Source organism: Xenopus tropicalis, chromosome 3, assembly GCF_000004195.4.
Source record: "Xenopus tropicalis strain Nigerian chromosome 3, UCB_Xtro_10.0, whole genome shotgun sequence".
In the NCBI taxonomy this organism is placed as follows: Eukaryota; Metazoa; Chordata; class Amphibia; order Anura; family Pipidae; genus Xenopus; species Xenopus tropicalis.
The window spans coordinates 103,787,576-103,811,652 of NC_030679.2; the positions used below are offsets into that span (position 1 = coordinate 103,787,576).

Genomic DNA, 24,077 nt, shown 5'->3' on the forward strand with positions numbered 1-24,077 from the left:
CCAAGAAGAAAGTGTCATCTGAGACGGTAAGGCTGGGCAAGTCTGCATGGCGGAATATATGGCAGTATATATGGCCTACCTTCTGGTATATCTTTTATGTGGTACCTAGTTGCCATTACTTTTATACTCCTGATGAAGATTCATATATGGTGTTAAAACACTAGTTTTTACTTCCAGGTTGCACCCTTTTAATATAAGCCCCCTCTTTCGCCTTTTTAACAAACTAAAACCTATACAATAAAAGCTTTTTTTTGTGTGGTTTATCTGTGCACTTACTGGAATAGAATGTTTACCTCTTTCTCTTATATCTCTTCTATAAATCTATTGTAGTAAAGCAAATATATTTTAAATGAAAATAAATGCATTAGTTGTTTTTAGCCCTTATACAGGGTACACCTGAAAATACCCATTGACAGCTATGATGACCATAAAATCCATTTATTAGTACTGGGTTACTATTTCTTTTGCAGTCTATAAATAATTAGTAGATTCCCCACAGCTAAGGCAGGTTTCCTTTCTCTAAGATGCCCCCCACACACACATACACTCCCCATTAGCTAATAGCTCCATCTATTATTATCATTTATTTATAAGGCACCAGCAAGTTGTGCAGCACACTTTACATTAATTTAAAACAAACATATGGCCATTAAACTAGAGCATATCTGATATAGCATCACCCTGTGATCTAGGCCATGAGAAAAACCTATGCTCACACATAAATGCAGATACAAACATTTTATACACTTAAGGGGAAATCTATACCCCCCAGATTGAATATTTAATCAACGGATAAATGAAATCCTAAAAAGTGACCTATTACAGAATCTTACTAAATGGGAATATAGTATATATTATATATATCAGTAAATATTGCTATTTTGCATAGTTTACCCTGAGCCACCATTTTGTAATGGGCTGTGTGCTCCCTCAGAGGTGACCTGACAGGAAGTAGTGTGGGAGTAATAGACAGAGCTCAGTCCATTCATTGGCTGATGTATGTGTGCCCTTGGTCTGTTTGCATTCCTTGTGAATTGTACAAGCCAGGGGGATGTCCCTTAGCACTTAAATAAGTCAGTTTTCTATTTAGGATTACCCATTGGCACATACCTCTAGAAACGTAACACATATATGGAAAAGAGCACACTGTACAAGTGTAAATAGTATAGCTGGTGAGGTTTTTCTTAACCCTTTTATTTAATGTTATTCCATGGATATACCTTTCCTAGTGCAAAGCTTATAGATTTGTTCAATATAATAACATTTCTCTGTATGGCTCATCAGAAATATTATTTGTGTGCAGTCTTTACAATACCATACAATGACAAGCCAGAACAATTTACAGTGTGCATGTACAGCATTACTATGTGACCTTCTGCACAAAGAAGACTTTCCTTCATACATTCTTATTGGTAAGAGTCACAGCAACTGCTTGCTGATTTATTTTGTACATTTTTCTTTTTTCACAAATATGAAAGACATTTTTTTGTGTGTTTTCGGTTAGGCAAAACTGAGTACCACAGGACATCACAAGAAAGCATATTGTCTTGATTTTCCTCTATCCATCAATGGATGAACTAAACATACAGTAATGGAAAATGTTATACAATTAAAAAGCAGGGTGTAACAAAGCTACTTTGGCTTGGTCAAGTAATAAAATGCAATATTACAAATAATAATACTGATTTATTGTAACTTTTATGACATTGAGCCCTTTGTTCAAACGCCTCTGGGTACTCCTGATGTGCAATGTAATGTCATATTGTAAGACGGCACTGATAATCTGTCAATCATGTATGGTCACCTGACCTCAGTGCATTACCTAGTCACAGAAGTTGCACCACTAGGTTTGTGTATACGTTTAACAAGTAGTTGGTCGTTTACAAGCACCGTTAAAATGAAAAAACAAACCCTGACTGACGGGTTACCATCTACTTTACAGATGCTTTGAGGATAAATAAAGGCATGATTACAGTATACACACATGTCATTTACATGACATATAAAGATAACTGAGATAAACTAGAGCTAACTTTGGTTGAGTTGTAAATTGTAGATGTTTACACAGAGTAACTGTTGGCTTTTAAGTTGTGTAAATATTACAGTGCATTTATTAAAAGGAAAAAAAAAAAAACTTCCAAAGTTTCTAGCACCAAAAAAAATGTATTCTAAAGGTTGGACAGATTGAGTTGTTGGTTTTATATCAAATTTTCATTTATAAAATAGAGAAGTCCATCAAGAGGATCAATTTGAGTCCCTGTGCTGATATTCTCGAATCTTTCAGCACAACTTCCAAATAAAAGTCCCCAGGTCTAAATTCCGATTTTTCAAGAGGCCTGAGAAAGTGGTTGTAATGAGCTGGGAATCTGATCCTGTACCTTGCATGTCTCAACAGATGAAAATAAGAAAATGCTCTTTAAAAAAATAGAAAAAAACATTTATGAGGTTTTGTACCTAGGCTTTGGCAAATCAGCGAGGGTAACATTCATGTCAACCTGTCCATCTGTGCTTTCATTTGGTTCTTCTTTGACTGGAAAATTAATGGAGTAGGATTGTAATTTTCATTTTAAGAATGTCGCCCAGTTCCCCGCTGAGGTAGTCTCTGTCATGTTTATCTTCAAGCTGGAAAAGCTCTTTCTCCTTGTAGAGAGGAACACTGTTGATCTCTATGGAGTAGGAACCGGGCGCTGGCTTCTTCTTTGTCAGATGTAAGTAACTTATACCATCTTTTTGGTTTATTCTAAAGAGTCCATCTTCATTTCCAGAGTCTATTAAATATCTGTTGTGGTTCGTTAACGTATTTAGAGCAGGCGTGAGCTCTAAAATACGTTCTTTGTTGTTTAGGTGAGATATGTTGAAGGATAGGATTAATGGTTTTTCAATATCCCAACTTTCAAGACTAACTGGGGGTTCCAGTTGTTCCTGAAAATGTAGAAAAAGGAAAACATCTTAAATGGGAGCTCAGCTCAAAAACAGTTTTTGGCATAATGAAGGAACATGTAATTATCAGCGGGTCTAAAGTTTGAAAATGTAACTGCTATGGAAATCAGCATCTATATAGCTGCCTATATATATATTTATATACTTACATACAGTATATTTATTTAAAATGAACTATCATCCTAAATAATAACTAATTATGGATAAAAATATTTTACCTCTTCGCCATTTAGGGCTGTCTCATTAGTGCTCCTTCTTTTCCTTCCTCTCTTAGGATAGCCATTTATTTTACAGTCGTAGCAAGCTTCAGGTGACAGAGAGTTGTCATCTATTTCCCCACTGACAGCCATGTCCTGAGCTCTACTTAGTCCTCCTCCCGTTACACAGTGACTGAAAAGCAAGAGAAAATAATAAATATTATATTTTACATTTTCACACACACTCAAAGAAAGCCAGTCATTGTAAATCAGACATCATATTAAATTACAGCAGATATAGTCAATACATTTGCGGAAAAATAAATATTGTTTTATGTAGCAAGGTCCTCAAGCAATAACCACTTGTGTCACATTTTCCTGTATTTGCCTTTAGTTACCAAATCCTAGTTTATAAAGGACGCTGTTCTTTTGTTTGCAGAGTTGTTTGTCATATGGGTACTACAGGCAATACATGTGTCAGTGTGTTCATAATTTAACTTCCTGCCAGCAGAATGTTTCCCTCTGAGAGATAGTGCTCAGTACTGCTCAGCCCTCGCAGTCATGGCTCCTTCATGTGTTTCTTTGAGGACAAATGTTTTCTGCACTTTTTCAATTATTAATTTCAGAGCAGAAAGGAACTGTTTTACCAAGAGGTAAATATTGTTACCTCTTAGTAAAACCCATTGAGGGTTGATAAATTACCATATAGTTCTTAACCTCTCCACACAACCTTCTTGGTTCTAAGCAAGTCACTAAAGCATTGTTTCTTAAACCTTCAGGCTTCAGATAGTGAGTTTTGGCCAAGAATCAATACCACATCCAAATGCTTTTCTTTGTTATGGACTTTCTGACTTGGCCCAACTAGTATCTGGCCATGTGCTGATCCAATATAGATCAGAGATGAGCATAATTTAGGTTCCAACTAATGCACTGCCTAGAGACTTCCAATACTAGCCACATGAAGGTATGCAATAAAACACTTATAGGAGGGCTATGAAAGGTCAGAAGCAAGGTTATAGCCAGCCAAACTGTAAATAATGGAAGAAGCTGAGCAAATATTGCTAGTGAAAAGTAAAGAAAGCAAGATAAAATCTGGCAAGGCAAGGTTTAATATCAGTAATTGCCTTAATTCATTCCCTGCACACATTGGTTTCATTAGTGTATTTAAGCAGCAGCAAATAACAATGGGCTGCATTTGCCTGCTACATTTTGCAGAAACATTGCAGGTTGAGAATCCAGGTCAATTATATAGAATGTGACTTGAACAGCAGGCAGAAAATACAGTAGGATGCAAGGCAACAAGTTATTTATGCCAAGAGGTATGGGGGAACCACAGGACTGTAAGTTTAACCCCGTGTAAATTAAACACTCTGTAGATCTGCCGAAGTGCATGATTACACCAGCAGCAGAAAGGATAAACTACATGCAGCATTAGTTAAGAATCTGTACTTTACACATCAAAATATGTCTTACCCTTGTCCTATTCGGAAATATCCAGGTGGACATCCACAAACGTAGCCACCTTCTGTGTTAGAACAGCCAAAACTGCAAGGTGCTTGACTAGAACTGCATTCATTGACATCTTGGCACGCTCCAGCAAACTGCTCAAACTGAAATCCTGTAGGACACATGCACTTAAAGCTTCCAAGAGTGTTGTGGCAGGAGGCTCCTCCACAGGCATGGGCATTCAGACATTCATTCTCATCTGCAGGGAAACATAATTAATGATTTAGTGAGACTAATAATATTTTATAATGGATTGAGTAGATAGATAGAGTGGGTTTGTGTGGGCTGCATATTGACCTCCTCCCCTCCAAATTCTCAGGCATTCAGCATTGGCAACATTGGGTAGTGGTGAACACGGCAAAGCCCTTTATCAAGTGTGATATAGTGTTGGCAGTGTGTGATAGTGTAGAACGACTGGTTTCATTTATTATTGATTTTTTGCTTCTACTGAAGCTTTTTTGCCAATGAGTTCAAATAAGGCTGCAGAGGAGGGATTTGTGCTGATATTCAGAAACAAAAACGATTCTCTAAAGTTCCAAAACCACACTAAGTGGTGTTAGCGTTCCATCATGTCATATACCTCATTAAAATGTTGAGCTGAAATAGTCCTTTTTCTCTTTAAATGGAAAGTAACTGTCAGCTAAATTATCACATAGTTATATAATCAGAGTAAATTAAATGAATGTTAGGGATTGTTTGTTATAAGCCAAACCACCTAAATAAGAATACACACAATCATCTTATATCCAAGTGACATCTTACACCAAGCTATGCTTTGCGAGGCAACTAGGATCCAACTAACACGCAATGTGCTTATTAATAAGAGATATAGCAGAGATCTTCATTTACCAAACAGGTCTGTGTTGTGCGATAAGACCCCTTACTTATATCAGACCATATTAAGAACAAATGTATTTAAATGCAAATTATATTATTATATATTATATAACTTTAAGAAGGGGCTGGATGGATTCTTAGCAAGTGAGGGAATACAGGGTTATGGGAGATAGCTCTCAGTACAAGTGAGGGAATACAGGGTTATGGGAGATAGCTCTCAGTACAAGTGAGGGAATACAGGGTTATGGGAGATAGCTCTCAGTACAAGTGAGGGAATACAGGGTTATGGGAGATAGCTCTTAGTACTAGTTGATCCAGGGACTGGTCCGATTGCCATCTTGGAGTCAGGAAGGAATTTTTTCCCCTCTGCGGCAAATTAGAGAAGCTTCAGATGGGGTTTTTTGCCTTCCTCTGGATCAACTAGTAGTTAGGCAGGTTATATATAGGCATTATGGTTGAACTTGATGGACGTATGTCTTTTTTCAACCCAACTTACTATGTTACTATATCATCTGGTAATTTTGAAACCCCAGTCTGTATTTTCCGATGCTGAATATCCAGACTTCATCTAAAGACAATGCAGATACTGTAACTGCTGATGGAGTAGGGATATTATTTTTGATTGTACTGTGTCCAAGCACAACATGTTCCGTAATTTAGCTTTATTAAAGCCTGCCTCCACTGTGTTCCACCCACAGTCTGCACTTAGACATGCTCAAATCACTTAAGCTAGAACACCATGACAAATGGCTGGATATGTCTTGGTCAGTCTGTAGCCATACTGGTACTAAAGCACAACTAAAGTAATAGGAATAAAATATCGGCTATAAGAAACACCATTCCTTAAAATGTGTCTGTAAGCTTCTAATGCTTTTTGTGCAATATTACTTACCCACACACTGATTCCACTGGTAATGCTGAAGATATCCTTGTGGGCAGCTACATCTATACCCTCCAACTATATTTTGGCATCCGTGTTGACAACGATGGCTTCCATCACATTCATCAACATCTAGAAATAAAATATTGAGATTTTTTTCGGATCTAGATTTAGTACTATAGTAGAAATGATAAGGTTATCAGCCTCTATGACAATGAAGATCATATAATCGCTACATAAAGCCATTCTTTCCAATATGCATACAGGGGAGTGTGCTAAACACAGTACTGTTCAAGAATAGGCCCTGGACAAGTTTTCAGTTCCATAGACAGTGATTACATATTGTATTTTGCTTCTTATATTTTGTCATTCTTAAACGGATACTGACACCATTTAGAAATGATTTATATGTCATTCCCAGAACCTAATTTCCCGGGGATAAAAAAAAAATAATAATAATAATAATGAGGATTATCTGTGTTACATCCAGCTGAAATTCAAACCCAAGTCACTTAAAAGCAGCGGAAGATGGGTTGCTGCTTGTTCAAGGGGATGGCAACCGAATTTCCTAATTGTTCTCAGCAGCTGTAACAGTGAAAAATCAATCTTGTTTATCTTGTTTTATTAAGCATCATTAATCTTGTTTTATTAAGCATCATCCCTATCCTCGGCAAGTCTAACAATGCTTTGCTGGCAATAAATAGTTGCAATGTCTTTTCACTTTGGCAAAAGTAACTCCTCCTCAGCGCCAGGTTGCCAAGAAGTACTGACATTTTTCAAAGCCTTATGATCAGAAGCCGTAAAGACAGAGGCTTAAGAAATCAGCTGGACCAAAAAATACTAATACAGACCTCAAGGGGAAACCAAGTTAATATAGTTAATATAAAAACAGTGCAGTTCTGCATTTGAAAATTCAAAAGACCCTTTTTAGTTTGAAACAGAAAATACTATGGTTTAGCTCTTTTTTCCTCTAAGTATTACTAGCAGGGGCTGTACTGCACTGCTAACAAGGAGCTAAACAGAAAGCCTGGAATGAAAATAAATATATTGCTGTACACACACACACAGTACCTTCACAAGCAGCTCCACTCTGATCCAGAGTAAATCCACGCTGGCAATCACAAGAATAGCTCCCCGGGGTATTCTGGCAGATACCTTTAGCTCCACATAGACTAACATCTGAAGCACACTCGTTGTTGTCTGACAAAGGCAATGGAAGTGCTCATCACAAAATAATTCCATTTAGAATTCAAGAGATAAGTAATGTGGCCTCCTAAGATGTTAGAGATTTAAAATAACTGTGTCTTGAGCTAGGTAAAATATTTACATTTTATGCAGTCGTATCTGAATCATCTCAACCCTCACCATAGAAATATTCTTCTTGCTATTTGTACATGATGCAAACTAAGGGGCTGATTTATTAAAGCTGTAGTTCGTCTTTAAGTTAACATTAATATGGTACAGAATGCTTAATTAAATTGGCCTATTAAATTACCTTCTGAAAAATGATAAAGAGTACAGCAAGTGAAATTTGGTAATTCAATAAGGTACATGGGTCTAATGGGTAGAGATAAAATTCTCACATTGGAAAAAATGTTCCAGATCTGATGGTGCTAAAATGATGTCTTTGTGTAGTTGTTATACGGAAAATATAGATATAGTATATAGTAATGCACTCACCAATGCATGCTGTGTGATGCTGCGTGAAACCAGGGGGGCATTTACAGGTGAATCCTCCAATGGTGTTAACACAAATAAACTGGCAGTTATGTTGTTTTGTTGCACATTCATCGAGGTCTGAAAAGATAATATAGGAAAAAATAGGAAAGTAGCTTAATTTAAACTACTAATACAATATTATCTTTTACTACTTTTTTGTGATCCAGTGGAACAGAATACAGTGGTTGTTTATGAAGGGCTAAGTACAAATGTGCGAGTGCTAGGGGCTTCAGAATCATGACCCTTTAAGCCCTATACACCACATGCACCTAGCCCTTAGACCACCGGCCTCTGTACTCTGCATCTTGCTCCGAATTAAAGATTCCAGCACAAGGTGCAAAAGCATATCACTGATGGGTGCAAGGGAGCCCAATAAGCAGGCAGTAAGTGCAGGGCTCCCTAGCACCTTGTATTCCCTATAAATACAGACTAGGAAATATAATTGGAAAATAAACTGGCCATTACTTAATATGTAATTACAAATATAACAGAGGACTACAAATCTTTGGTGTAAACTGTATGTATTAAAGCTCCTTCTGATTGGTTTTAGTATGGCTGTATTTCTGTGCCACCTTTGCAGCTTCGTCCATCCTCCTGCAGAATGTATCCTCTTGGGCAGGAACACTGGAAACTCCCGTCTGTGTTTTTACATATAAAGTTGCAAGGTTTGGGTGACTGACTGCACTCATCCAGATCTGAAACAGCAATGAGGAAATGATTATGACAATCCACAAACCACTTAGAGATGTGTTAGAAATATGTATAAATATATATGTTTGTAAGCAATTCAAAGTGGTGAATGAAATAACCAATGAAGAGCCCAGCTATAGTAGAGCAGTCAAGAAAAAACAAGCACTATACACACTGAAACTCTGCTGGGAGCTAATATATTCTCTTTAGCTACTTATGGATGCAGAAGTGGATGAATATACATACAGTGAGGAAACTCGTACCTATGCAAGATGTACCAGTTATATCAGGTGTATAACCGGGATTGCATTCACACCGATATGTCCCTCTCTCGTTAACGCATTGTCCATTGCGGCAGATACCATGAAGCACTTGACACTCATCAATATCTGTAAGGAGCAATCATAACATTAACATTTCTTTCTGCAGGCAGAGATGTCTGTTAATATGTTGGACTATGTACTAAACTAGAGCAACCCTGTACAATATGAGGCACTTACAGAAAGAGACTCATTGACAGAATAAAATAATTGATTCTATGGATAATTCTAATGTAGAGGTGTACACTTAACCTGCTCCTGTTTTTGCGACCCAATGTACAGCTAATGTGTCAAACTACAGCCTGGAAATAAATAATATTCTTTATGAATCCCCATGCTGATGTCTCAGGGCAACTGAACCTGGCAACCTAACATATACAGGTATGGGACCTGTTATTCAGAATGCCTGGGACCTGGGGTTTCCCAGATAAGGGGTCTTTTTGTAGTTTGGATTTATGAGGATTAATTTGATCTCAGTACAAGGTACTGTTTTATTATTACAGAGAAAAAGGAAAACATTTGTAAACAACGTAATTATTTGATTTAAATTGAGTCTATGGGAGACGGCCTTCCTGTAATTCGAGCTTTCTGGATAACAGGTTTCCAGATAAAGGATATCATACCTGTACTGCTGAATCAATACTGAAGCCGAAGGCCAGGAACTCTAACCACCTGGAGGGCTTATATACTGCAATGAAATGGACTGGAATTCTCTCTAGTAGGCAACTTTGTAACTGGATCACAAGGACATATTTCCTTCTAGAGGGTGTTTCTTATTTAACTTTGAATGTTTCCAATTGAAATAAGAACTTGATCAGTTATGCTATGATAAACAGGGATTTATATTGCAGATATTTCATACTGAAAGGTTCTATGTGTGGAGTCGGTTTACAGATTAAACTTTCAGTCAAGGAAGTTTATTTTTAGTGTAGTTTGGCCAAAATGGGGATTAGAAGTGGAAACTGATTCCAGCCTGACCTTTCCAGAACATGCCCTCTGTGAATAAGATATTTACTAAGTGTGCTGCTGGACAGAGGGGTGTTTCATATCATAGTGCTATTTGGGTAGCCAATCTCTGTAAACTGAACATACAGCATTAGCGTAGTCTAATATACAGTAAATGTGATGTACCTGCAAGGGGGATTCCTGCTCATTCATTATACACTTGTTTTTTGAACTTGTACTAATTTTGGTGAAAATATTTACAGAATAAATATTGAAAGAGTTTCTGTTCATACTCTATGCCATTTACTCCTTCTTTACTTAATCTGCCAATCTTTCCAAACACACTCCAGACTAAAAGCCCTGCATGAATGGCTTTGCATAGAATTTGCGTCTACTTGCATAAAGTATATTCCAACCACTCTATGTTAATAATGTGTATTGTCTAGTTATTCCTCTCTTTTTGCCCTTCCATTTAGAAATGAAACATACCTTCTCCGCCGGTGGTGAACCCTTTACCATAAGGACAGAGCTTCTTAAACTGAACTGTGCCTTGGAAGGGGCAAATCTCACAGTTTATACCCCAGCCTCTCCCTGAGTTACAACAGCATTCCGACTTGGTAACTGAATTCCTGTTGGAGGAGCCGATCTGGCACATGGTATGTAATACTTCAGTGAAGCAATAGCCCAGCCTGTTGTCTACAAATAAAGAGCAGTTCTTACTGGAACAGTAAAAGAACAAGGTTCTGTAAAAGGTAAATATTGTCACTCTAACAAAACCTCAGAAAACATATCAGTGGTGCAAATGATTTATTTCAAACCAATAAATCATTTATAAAAACAACTATAATGATTGAAGAAGTCTGTGTTCCTGTGGTCTAGCATGTGAAGCAGATGTATCAGTTCTCTGTGCTAATGTGGGTTCCAGACTTCTGGTTTCAGCTTTTAAAACTTGTGCAGTGTATCTGCCATGGGGAAAGTTTAGATAAGATTGTTTTCTGTACTGTGACAGTCATGGAATTCCCTGCCAAGGAAGGGGCGATGAGTGTTTTATTGGTTGAGATGAAACTGCATCCCTCTCTTATTATTTTTATTATAACCACGTGGTATTCATTATAATAAGGGCTATACAAATAACTTTTCCCTGTAGAACTTGTAACTAACATAGTAGTTGACGCAAGAATTCAAAAAGAGTTTTAACAGAGATGGTAGACTTAGCCACTACCTGTAGGAATTTAGAGGGCTCATGGTGGGTCTTAACTGACACAGTTTCAATATATAGGTAAAAATTAGAGATCTAAAGACTTTTTTATGGGGTTCAGTAACTTATATTCGGGCATTGATTCCAGCAAATATCCAGTGACTATAGGAATCATTTACATTTGCAAATGCACTCCATTGCCCCCTATTCTTTTTGTGCAACTCAACTGAGTTAACGCAGGTCACCAAGGGAATCCTGGAGCTACTGCCTGGTAGGAGGTGGTGGTTGAGGGTTCCCTCAATTCAGAATGGAAGGCAGGAAGGACAGAGCAAGGGAAGCAAGAGGAGCATTTAGATGCTAGTACCTTTAACGAAAATGGTTTTATGTGCAACTGATTGTGAGGAAATTATGGGGACCACAACTGCGCTTGTGGATATAATAAGCCTTTATCTAAATATTTGAATTTTCTTTTGGAAACAGTATAGCTCTGTTTTATTATTTAAGCTAAGGAATAGGTGTGTATATATAATTTTGGGCAGTACTTACCAATGCACTCTGTTTCAGTAGCACTCGCATTGAAACCCTCAAGACAGTCACATTTGTAACTTCCCATTGTGTTCACACACTTTCCATTATCACAAATTCCTGGTTTTAGGCATTCGTTCAGATCTTAGAAAAAACAGAAATACACCAAATAATCTACAGTATATTGCTAGTGGGACTGTGTGTTTATTGGTTTGATCAAAATATTAAGTTGTTTGCAAAATAAAATTTACTATCTAAAGTGCTATTGATGTCAGAAAAAAGTATCTTTTGCTCAAAAAAACTAAAAAAAAGTTATCATTTTGTAAGACTGCATGTAGGAATAATTTCCAGGTATTTTCATCCCAAATAATAGAATTCCTATCTTGCTGTGTAGCAGAAATTCTAGTCCTACCTTGGGATTTTATATATACAGTATCATATATCATACCCATGTCAAGTTCATTATGGGTGATGGCACAAGGGGCTGTAAAAACGAGGAACCAAAGTGTCTTCATCAGCCCCTTACCATAAACTTGAATTTAAATCACCTCCCAAGGGCCAGAGCTGGGCACATTGGGCACATTTGCAGGCAACTATTACCTGTCAATCATTAAGAAGACGCAGCAGCCTGGCATTAGAGAGCATCATGGGTATGGCTAGAAAATATCCACTTACCCATGCATCCCTCCCCATCCAATCTACGCTGATATCCAGGGCCACATATGCACATGTATGTTCCAATGAGGTTTTTGCACGTCATTTGTTTAGATTCACAATCATGAGTTCCATCTTCACACTCGTCTTGATCTGTAAAATATTATATAGATTTAATACATTATAAAAGCAGCTAATTAAGGGCTAAAAAGTGAGGATTTTTACAGCTCTTCTGTAAAATCTTTTTAGAAAAGCCTTTTAAACCATCCAAAAATAATAAGTGTTGGCAAGTGACTATAATGCAAAGAAATCTGTAGCTAAACTTACTCCGGTGCGCATGTGAACCTTAGAATGATGGATTACAGTTATTGTAGCTGGGAACCCGTTGCCCAGTAAGAGTTTAATAGGAAGGGAACAGGTTCTTTTCCAGAATAAAATGTTGAAACTGATACAGCCACGCTGATAGAAAAGGGCTTGGCAGAGAATCACATATCAGGCCTCCAGCACACATTTACTGCTTCTGAAAGTTTCAAAGGGGGTTGCCAACTTCAAAATTAGAAAGAAATGTATTGCATTTATTTTTCTGACTTTTTCTTTCCGACAAGATAAGGGAAATGTGAAATTCTGCATTCTATAGGTGGATCCAGAAGTTACAGATTTATATAATTGCAGCACTCAATCTGTATTAGTTCTGTCACTGTATCAGTATGACTATGAGTAGGACAGGTTTCATTTGGAGCTTGTGTGGCTTGAGTGCCGTTTAGCCAGTCAGCTTATACAGTAGGGTGTGTTGGTGCTGCTGAGTGTAAATAGACAAACATAAGGATATACTGTGCAAGTTATTTTCAATATATAGTGTGTACTTGTGTACTGTATAAGCAAAACTCACCTTTGCACATTCTTTTGTCTTCCCGCAGAACATATCCTGCTGGACACTTGCATTCATAAGATCCATAAGTATTGACACATCGGAATGCACATAACAGAGGATTCTGAGCACATTCATTAACATCTGTTAAAAGAAATGGACACAACATGGCTAAAACTGTAATGCAGAAGAAGAACTATATTAATACACATCAGTATTATAGATCCATTACTTAAATTTGAAACTGCAATTTACAAACTTCAGTAGAGAAGAGTAAAGTTATGGACACAATGGCCTACCACAGCTTTCAGAAAGAAACATTTAAATCTACAAACAAAAAAGACTTTGGGTTTCACTAAAGTGCGTTAAAATGAGTGCTATTTATAGCATGCGTTAAAAATGTTATTGCTTCTTATTTTTTGCGACTTAACGCATGATTCACTAAAAGGACAGGTGTCATAATTTTTACGCAACACATACTTGAAAAAATCCCACTGTAAAGTTCATGTTGTGTTGCCAGAAGCTCACAAACCACAATTTTCTTTAAGTACTGCCTGCCCCAAGTAGGTGTTAATTTTTGCACAGACTAATGCGATATTTAGCACGTTTAACGCTTCATATGTGTTTGTGAATCATGCGTTAGTATTATATCTATGTGAGAATCAACGCAATGCGAGGTAAACAACGCATGCGATATGCGTTTCTTTGAGCATGCGATATGCGTTTTAACGCATGCGAAAAGACTGATGAATCGGTACTTATTTATCGCGTGCTTTTTAACGCAAAAAAGCATGCGATAAACGTATCGGCCCCTTTGTATCTTACAATTAACAACTATACACAATGACTGACTACAGGAAAATCTTTTTTTTTTTGGTCACAAATTGGTTTGGTTTCTCAAATCTTAAGCACTAAAGCACAAAGTAAATAGTGTGCCGTTTGATAAGGATGTTCACTTGCCCCTACATCCTTGAGATATAAAGTAAGAAGAGATAGGTAAGAAGTCAGTATATATAGTACCTTCACAGGACATCATTGGACCTGGCTCGAAGCCCTCCTCACAAGTGCACTCAAATCCACCAATAATATTCTTGCAGGTCCCATTCCCACAAGGGTTTCCCACAGAACATTCATCGATATCTAAGAAAAAAAATATTTGTTTCTAATTACAATGATATAATTAAAAAAACAAATAGGCAAACATACAATTAAAGGGGTGGTTCGCCTTTAAGTTAACTTTTAGTATGTTATAGAATGTCATATTCCTAGGAACTTTGCATTTGGTCACTATTTATTTGTTATTGTTTTTTAATTATTTTGTACATCTTTCCAGTTTTCAAATGTGGGTCACTGACCCCGGCAGTTAGAAAACTATTGCTCTTGAGCTTACAATTTTATTATTATTGTTACTTTTTATTCCAGCTACTGAAAAGAAAGCTAAATAACTGAAAAACTGCAAAAAATAAACAATTAAAACCACCTGCAAACTGTCTCAGAATATTAATGTCTATGTCATACTAAGGGGCACATTTACTAAGACACGAATCTGAACCGAATTGGATAAATTCCGATTTGAAAACGAACATTTTGCGACTTTTTCGTATTTTTTGCGATTTTTTTCGGCGTCTTTACGACTTTTCGGAAATTGTCGCGACTTTTTCGTTACCAATACGATTTGCGCGAAAAAACGCGAGTTTTTCGTAGCCATTCCTAAAGTTGCGCAAAATCTGGCAATTTTTTCGCAGCGTTAAAACTTGCGCGAAAAGTTGCGCCTTTTTCGTAGCGTTAAAACTTAAAAGGTGCGACGTTTCGCGCAAGTTTTAACGCTACGAAAAAATCGCAACTTTTTTGCGCAAGTTTTAACGCTACGAAAAATCGCCAGATTTTGCGCAACTTTCGGAATGGCTACGAAAAACTCGCATTTTTTTGCACAAATTGTATTAGGAACGAAAAAGTCGCGACAATTTTCCGAAAAAAAATCACAAAATACCGATCATTACGAAAAAAACGCAATCGGACGCATTCGGCCCGTTCGTGGGTTAGTAAATGTGCCCCTAAAAGTTAATTTGAAGGTAAACAACCCCTTTAAAATACTATAGGGTGCTCAAATCTACGGACAAAAGTTGATGTCTGTTGGTACATTTCTTCTTACAGTACAGTTAAAATAAATCTGTGAGTGTACTTCCCATGTGAATAGAAAAGTACAGGCAAACACTACTTCTAACAGCAATTATATCTCCAAATAAGTAAAAAAAGAATTGCAAATTTGTAATGAATGTATATTACAAAGCTGCTTAAATTTTGTTTTCTTTTATTAAGCAAAAAATTATATTTTGGGCTGACTTGTCCTTTAAACATTTCAAGACTACTAAAAACTTTTTTTTGCTTTTGACTCCAGCATGATTATACTTATGTGGGGGTGGAGACACAGTTATAACAAAGATTCATATTTATTATATTGTGATCTGTGTTGCCATTTTTAAGTCAAAAGACCTGGAATATGTCTTTCCTACAGATAAAAAGCAAACACCTCAACCAACCTATGCATTCATCTACTGAGAGAACATATCCAAAGGAGCATTCACACCGATAAGAGCCATCTGTGTTAATACACTGTCCATTTTTGCATTTGTCTGGATCAATACATTCATCCATATCTGTTGGGGAATAAAAAACACATGAAAATGTTATATTCTCCTAGTAATGCTCCCTGTGGGACAGGATATGGTTTTAGTAATTAAGGCTTCTTCTTACCAACTCGCTCATCATCTGGTCCGACTATTACTCCCATTCCGAAGGGGCAAATCTGCTGTAAGGCGGCTGCATTTATGATAAACACGTTCAATCAGGCACATTTAAATCAGCAAACAGAACACCATTGAAATAAAAGGATTTAAAAAGTGGCAAAAAATTGATTTACTCTAAAGTGGCAAATTTAATCAGACAGCTTGTAACCAAGATTGATAAAATATCAATAAAACATATATAGTTCCTTTCTTGCACTAACTTAGCCTTAGCATTCTCTGGTTACAGTGTCTCTCGTGATTTCCTTTGGCATCTGTTCATTTGGACATCATATCTTGTACATCTATAAATGTTCTCTCCAAGCACAGATTAAAAGTGTATTAGAAACAAAGGGCTCGCCAGATTCTGGTGGGCGGAAAGCTGTTTTTTTTACTCTGTAATTGTCTGCCCTTGGGATTGCCTGGGATTTTTGTGTTTGCTTGATTGCAGTAAAACAGAGATTTTAGAACAGTTAGAATACAACCTGGAAATAATGTAACTGAATTGCATGTTCTAATATTTTAAATGGGTTAAAGTTATTCCAGTCTGAAACAGCAGATCATACCATCTCCATCCACAGGACACAGTTCACATGGAGTGCCCCATCCTGCTCCATTAAGGGCACAGCAACATTCTTGTTTAGAGTGATTTCGAGCTTTGGGAGAAGTGCACTGTCCATCCTCAAACTTGGTAAAGCAGAAACTTACTCTTAAATCTGGAAAGGTAAGAAATATCTCATGAATTAGCACCAGGATACAAATGTGGCCAAAAAGTCAGTGCCTAGGCTTTAAAAAGGTATATGTATATATTTTTTTGCCCCTTTGTATTCTTGGGCACTCACGTTATTAATCTGGGTGCATTCCAGTAAGTACTACTTCCCAAAAAGAGTTCTGTTTCATTACAAATTGAAAAGCAATTATGATTGGGCTAAAGCAATAAATGGTTGTGGCTTGAAATACTGAGATTTCCTTGACATAGTTGGCAAGATTGAGTATCTTGTGGCCATTTCTAGAGTGAAACATATAATTTACTTTATTGAGAGCAGGCATTAATGTGACAATGAAAGTGATCATTTAAATAAGGGTGCGTTTCCAGTATTAAAAATCGCTCAGTCACATTAGCAGTACTACATATAAATGTACAGATGCAAAGCCGGGTTATTGCAATACATCTGCTAGATAATGTTAAATGTAAAGAATGCCGCTACTGAATTTATTTATTGCAAACTGTACATGGCCTTTATTGCCTTGTTCCATTCCCATGTTGAAGAAGTTTAGATACCATAGCTATCGCTTAGATAATATTACATTTATATAACAAAATATATTTACTTATATGTGTATTTTCAGTATCCTATTGCTGTTTTTTTTCCTTTTAAAATAAACTCTACCTTGACATCTTTTTCCTGTAGATGACAGCACAAAGCCTTCTGGGCAGAGACACGTGAAGCTCCCAGGCACATTGCTGCAGGTACCCAAAGCGCAGATTTCAGGCTCCTCTACACATTCATCGATGTCTACAAGAAGCAATGAAATTATTGCTATGAAGAAAGTGTTCAACAAGCACAATTTAAAGAAGAGTCATTTTTTATTTCAGAAGTCTTAAAATGTTTCTGTTTCATTTACCTTTACATGTGTCACCCTCCAACACATATCCAGGAGGACAGATGCACCGGTAGGCGCCATCCAGATTCTGACAAGTTCCTGGTGCACATTTGCCAGGGTCAAGGGCACACTCATTGATATCTGAAAAGAACAAGATGATACAAGGCAGCTCTGACTCATGTCTGAATCATGTTAAAGGTAATCAAAGAGAAATCAGTGGAACTTCTGCTTAGATCAACAGTACCAAGTTAAATGATCACTACAGCCATCACTCTATGGCCAATAAGTGTCTGGAATAATTGAAGATTACAAACCGTAATCAGCTATACATGCACAGATCTGGTTGGGCAGTTTAGGCTGATTTCAACCATTTATGGCCAGTCATGGGGCATTCATCCAGATAGTTCTGGATTCCTAGTGGATCGAGTATTATCTGTTCAAACAAAAATCTATAATAAAATAGATTTTTGCTCCCTGCAGTTGTCTCCTGTCCAATCCCTAAACTAACAGATAAATAAGAGAACAGTGGGGTAGTCAAATAGAAAATCAATTGCAAATATTTATTAACATAATAAACAATGTTTTTAAGGGCTGTGGTAGACAGGGAGATTAGTCGCCCACGACACATCGGCCCTAAACCCCTCTAAAAAACTGGGGGTCTTTGTCAAGGACACAGAAAATACAGTGGTCATTAAAAAGAAGTGAAAAGGAACCGCAGCCAAATCCAACCGAATAATACAAAGGTAACCAAACATGTATATGGTCCCATGTAAAGCATGAAGTCATCCATTTAGGGTACAATACAGGTCGGCCCATGTATGGCAACCTGTAGGATCTGGATGGAGAGCAGATATTATTCTGACTTACTAAAATGAAAAAGATAATGAGTGATCTATTTTTCATATTTAAAAATGATAGATGCCTTTGTAACACAACACAAGTTGAACTGTACACAAAATACAACAATTACCAAGACATGTTCTTTCATCAGAAGCCTTTTCATACCCCTCATTGCACAGGCACACAAAAGATCCAACGGTATTATTGCACTGTCCATTCCTGCACAGCTGACCATTAAGTGTGGTACATTCATCAATATCTATAAGTAGAACAGAGCAACATTTTAGACCTGGATTATAACTAGATACTGTATGGGTTAAAATCTAATTACAAATGAACATGTGACCAGTGAATTATGCTTTCATACTAAGCCAAATTAAATGAAGACCATCATCTTAGTATCAACTCATAAACTTCATACCATTTTCAAAGGGACTAAAAACAAGCAGCCAGGTTGCATGTTAGAAGCCAGTCTATGCAAGGAAATATTGTACATATATCGATTGTAGAGGTAACGAGAGTTCTGCGCTTTCAGCCTATAGGGAGGTTCAACACTTTCAGCTAATAAGGATTGCTAATAAAAGTTATGATTTAATACAATTTTTCCCACATCCCATGCTTTCAATCTCCAACTTACTCTATTTATACCTGTTATCGGGTGTTTTCAAGTGGTGCAAAATATGTTCATTTGTAACCCATCCTATATGGGATGGCTGCTTGTTTTTAGCTTCATCATCTGAGCAGCCTGAACACTCACTAAATAACACCCCCCAGACTTTTTAGCATCTAACTTACAAGGTGGATAGAGCTAGAGATGTATTTTCTACAATTTGAAAGGGAAAAAGTAGGTAATAGTAGCACAAATATATTGTTAGATACCAATAAAGAGGGTAATAACATTGGAACCACAAGCAGTTAAAAAAACCCAAACATATTAGTCATTATAATTTCATTAAGGTCATTGCATTATCCAACCACAATATAATGGGTCATTTCCCTGGAGTTCGTATTTGGACTATTATCAAAGAGAAAACTCTGGTAGTGTCTGTGTAGGCGAACACAAATATTTGTTAGAGAGTTCAGTGAAAGGGGGCTTTTCTAGCACAAATCATGGAGCCTATCTCCTATAGTACATTAAGAATGTTATAAAAATGGCACATTCTAGTTTAGCAATAAATGCTAAAGTGCAATAGCACTCACTTTTAACTGGATTTAGGATCATTTCTAGATTAATTAAGGGGGGCTTCAATTAAGCTCTGGCATTTCTATGACCCCCATATAAACCTAGAAAAATACATACAGCTATTTGTTCATTTTTTTTAAAATCTTAATGCAGTTTGCATGGGTAGGCTCAGTATATGGCACCGGGCTGTTTATTACATTATAATGTTAGGTTTTCTAAATTGCCTAAATCTGAGATGGAATTTAATATTTCCTACCAAGGGTTTGGAGCTGACTCTGGAGCAGCTGAAGGAAAAAAGCCACGATGGCTGAATCTCTTACCGATGCAGTCATTATTGTGGGACAATATAAACCCATCAAAGCAGCGACAGTTGTAAGAACCAATAGTATTTTTACATGTTCCGTTTCCACAAGGATCTCGTTCACACTCGTTAATATCTGTAATGGGAAAAATGGGTTTAGGTAATATACATTTTTTTACATTTTTAATTTTTTTGTGCCATTTTGTTGTTTGAATGCAATTAATGGTTCTGAACCATTTTCAAGTGAAATACATGGTATCTCATTGCTGTTTTGCTGGCTAGTGGGCAACTTTTTAATTGGTCTTCATTTTTATTTGTTATAGTTTTTGAATTATTTGCCTTTCTCTTCTGGCTACTTCCAGCTTTTGAATATGAGGTCACTGAGCCTGGCAGTAAAAAATAATTTGCTGTGTGAGGCTTCAATTTTACTATTGTTAACTTTTATTACTTATCTTTCTATATAGCCCTTCCTGTCTCTCTTTCAAACCACTGCCTGATTGCTAAGTTAAATTGGACCCTAGTGACCAGAAGGCTTATGAAATTCCGATCTGATGTACAAAAAGCTAAATAAAAACGGCAAATAATAAAAAATGAAGACCAATTGCTAACTGTCTCAAAATAGCACTCTCTCTTGATCCTGCTCAAAGTAACAGGTACTGGCAAAGCCTTGTTGCCTTTTTAACTTAATTCTTTTATTTATATTAAATAAAAGAAATTAAATTAGAGCTTTAAAAAAGGTCCTTTAAATTCATAACATCTTTCAAATACTTTCATAAAATCAGGAAATAAAAGCCAACTGAGATCATTCAGGGCATTTTTAGAATGAAGCTAAAAGTTTAGAATACCGTTTACTTTTAATGGACTGTGAAGAGAGCCACATAGGCGCTTCAGGTTCCAAACAAGGGCTGGATCTACTTAATTAAATAGGTGCGGTGTAAAAATGATCTGATGTTTATGGTGCTTAGTGTGATTCTGATGAGTTTAAGTGATTCCTGATCAACAGCCAATGGCGGTATCCATAAGCAGAAGAATAACAGAGTCTTACCCAGGCACATCGTCTGATCTTCATTTGTTTTAAATCCATTGTGACAAACACAATAATACCCTCCTGTTGTGTCTGTGCATTCTCCATGACTGCATATGTTTGGAATTTCTTGGCATTCATTTCGATCTTTATAGATGGTAAAAATGATTCAAAGCGAATAAAAAAAAAAACATAAACAGCTCAGTATAAATAATGAAACTGAGACCCACCCAAAAGCAAAGTAAAATTATTTTCTCCATTTAAAAAACATATATTCACACAGATGTAGAAAATGTGATAATGTAGATAATGTGGGTTAGGATATCCTCAATCATGTTCATACCAAAATTATTTATTGCAAAAAGAAACATTTCCCAATTTTCTATGGAGAACATAGGAATGATGGCTGGGGTAGAGGACAGTTGGCACAGGTGTGTAAAAGTAGCATTTCTCTAGACTCCTGTGGAAGATATCCTGAGAAGATATCCACTCTTACACCAAGCAATTGTAGAGTAAAAGAACATATTGTCCCTTCCCTTAAACACCAAGTACAGGCAGAAGTCACAGAAGATATCTTCCCTTACACCAAGCACTAGCAGAGTAAGAGAAGATATCCTCACTTACACCAAGCACAGTAAGCACACTATGCTCATAGGAGATGAAGAATGGCCAGTCTGGCCTGGGGAAGGCATGTCCACAAATAACACAAAGTAGCTACAGAACAGTTTGGCCTGCCTTCACTAGAACTACAAAATCAGGAAAGGCAGGAAGTAATAGTCCTCCAAAGGGGCACTTGTTGAGTATAGTGGGACTTATTGTTTTCTATGTATGAAAGGCCATGAGTTTGTGTTTTATTTTTATGGTGCAAGATAATCAAGGGAGCTAAAATAGTTTAAACTAAAAAAAGTTTTACATCATTTAGAAACATAAGCATAATATCCTAACTGTAGGGGTTTCTCAATAAAAAGCTGGTGTGAACTTCATACTCTCTGGATGACCTTCTATGACTGGTATTTCCGGAGCTTTTTAAACTGGCAAAATTCAACCAGGTTCCGTTCACTTTGCACTCAACAAATGAGTATGTGAAGAATTACAGGAAAATTGATAACTTTTCCAGTTATTGTTTCATCCATCTGATATTTTCATCAGCTTTCCTGTTCTGTTGTTTAACAGAGAAGGCTACAATGCCATTTCTTAAAAAGAGGATAAACAACCTGATGCTGGGGCACAGCACAAGAATAATTCAGAGCCTTTATATCAACAAACTCCTAATCAGTGGGCTTCAGGAGAGGACAGAGGAATGTTTGTGCACAGTGAACTTTCTTAAAGGTAAAGATTTATACTAAGAAATTAACAAGCGAAATGCTAAACTGAATTTGATAATACTGAAGAGGTATTTTGTTCATGGAGACATCGGTATATATTTTTGTATGATTTCAGGGTGTGCACTTGTTATTATGGCAAATCACTCCTTGGCTGGATAAATATATATTGACCATAATTATATGTACAGTTCATATTTTTTGTAGGTTCTGTTGATTATATACATCTCATGGTAAAATTCAGCTTATTATGTGGACCCTCTTAAACAACCAACTTCCACGTATAAAGTGAAACGCTAACTTTGTTAAATTCATTTTAAACTGCTGTAAACATTATCAAAACCATACCCAAAAAATCAAACCACAGTCTGTGGCATACTTACCAACACATTGGCCTGTGGATGTAAACTTGTAACCAGGTTTGCAGTCACAGCGGTAACTTCCTGGGGTGTTCACACAGTCTGCATTTCTTTGACATACAGGTCCATTCTGACATTCATCAATATCTAAGGGAAAAGTATTGGTCACAGGAATGAATAAATTCCTAGCTATTTTCTATTTAACATTAAAAAGCAAAGAAGAACAATGTTCTGTGCACTCAGCACAGACACAATTAAATAATAATGGCTTCATATTATGCGAGGTCATAGGACCTAAGCATATGAACTGTCAGTTGGTGTCATTTATAAACACTGGGCAGTAACCCATGGCAACCAATCAGATGTTTACATCTTTTTGGTTGCCATGGGTTACTGCCCAGGTGCAAATTAGCCCCCTGTTGAAAAATGAGCCCCAGGAAAAGGGAAAACCCCAAAATATTGATATTAAAATAAAGAGGGCTCTCACCACCTGCTCTTTGTTGTGCCTGGCTGTCTATGCCGAGGTCATATAAGGAGACAGCACTGTCTGTAAGGTAGGCACAGAGTGGACAATCTTCTACAGTGTCCAAAACTTGTCAGGCTGAATGGAAGGATATAGTACCAAGACATACACATATATAGTATCCTTCCATTGTGCCATTTCTTTGGGCTGACATCCTGAACTGTTGGAACTGCAGCGTGATCCATTATTTCAGTAGTCAGCAGTGTCCAGTTTAACTGCAAAGTGCAACTCCAACAAAATATAGAATAACAGGCATGGTGTATCTACCAATATACCATGCACTTGCCAACATGGTTTATCAGCAGATGAAATTTTCAAACCTGACAAATTTTCTGTGGTCCAAAAGTATTGTAACATGGTTAGCAAAAAATGCCCCCATACTGATAGTATGGAAGTATGGTTTAAGTTATTCGGCTTTAGCCTATTTAATAGTGCGAAGTGTGGTATTAAGGCTGTGCTGTGTAATCATGAGGAGTTACTGTGTTATTGGGTTTTCATTCCTTTTATAAGGAGAACTTGTGGAATGGTCCTTTCCCTTTTTCCATTTCATCACTTATTCTAAAAGTTATCCAGAAACACTGTACTTGTTAACTAGATTTTAAGGACTTGATCACATATTTATGGGTTGTAGAGATCTCTCAGGAAAGTTTTAAAAAAAAAACTCAGTTGTTTCTGGGAGATGTATAACTAGACTTGATATCAATCATCAATATCTTGCCTCCACACTACAGTAATGTCTTGATACTTACAGTACTCTATAGCAGCAAACTGGATAAGTACCCTGTTTATCCTTCTTTGGAGTTATATTTGCTTTCACAGTTTGGGCATTTCCCCCCCTAATTCCTCTGACTACATCTC

At 36.8% G+C, this 24,077-nt stretch overlaps 1 protein-coding gene across 1 annotated transcript in view; it reads right to left on the reverse strand.

Moving 5' to 3' along the window:
- Positions 1 to 1,159: 1,159 nt before the first annotated feature.
- fbn1 (fibrillin 1) overlaps positions 1,160 to 24,077 on the reverse strand; it is a 123,049-nt gene continuing 100,131 nt past the window's right edge. The window contains exons 45-66 of the mRNA XM_002936569.5: positions 22,721 to 22,843; positions 21,037 to 21,162; positions 20,011 to 20,127; positions 18,638 to 18,766; positions 17,689 to 17,808; positions 17,454 to 17,579; positions 16,629 to 16,778; positions 16,034 to 16,099; positions 15,820 to 15,936; positions 14,300 to 14,419; positions 13,301 to 13,423; positions 12,433 to 12,564; positions 11,779 to 11,901; positions 10,524 to 10,730; positions 9,033 to 9,158; positions 8,652 to 8,774; positions 8,041 to 8,157; positions 7,432 to 7,560; positions 6,373 to 6,492; positions 4,611 to 4,842; positions 3,159 to 3,330; positions 1,160 to 2,922 (exon numbers count right to left, since the gene is read on the reverse strand). Coding sequence (XP_002936615.3) covers positions 2,539 to 2,922; positions 3,159 to 3,330; positions 4,611 to 4,842; positions 6,373 to 6,492; positions 7,432 to 7,560; positions 8,041 to 8,157; positions 8,652 to 8,774; positions 9,033 to 9,158; positions 10,524 to 10,730; positions 11,779 to 11,901; positions 12,433 to 12,564; positions 13,301 to 13,423; positions 14,300 to 14,419; positions 15,820 to 15,936; positions 16,034 to 16,099; positions 16,629 to 16,778; positions 17,454 to 17,579; positions 17,689 to 17,808; positions 18,638 to 18,766; positions 20,011 to 20,127; positions 21,037 to 21,162; positions 22,721 to 22,843 — 3,182 coding nt within the window. The 3' untranslated portion in view covers positions 1,160 to 2,538. The remainder of the gene's footprint in view (positions 2,923 to 3,158; positions 3,331 to 4,610; positions 4,843 to 6,372; positions 6,493 to 7,431; positions 7,561 to 8,040; positions 8,158 to 8,651; positions 8,775 to 9,032; positions 9,159 to 10,523; positions 10,731 to 11,778; positions 11,902 to 12,432; positions 12,565 to 13,300; positions 13,424 to 14,299; positions 14,420 to 15,819; positions 15,937 to 16,033; positions 16,100 to 16,628; positions 16,779 to 17,453; positions 17,580 to 17,688; positions 17,809 to 18,637; positions 18,767 to 20,010; positions 20,128 to 21,036; positions 21,163 to 22,720; positions 22,844 to 24,077) is intronic.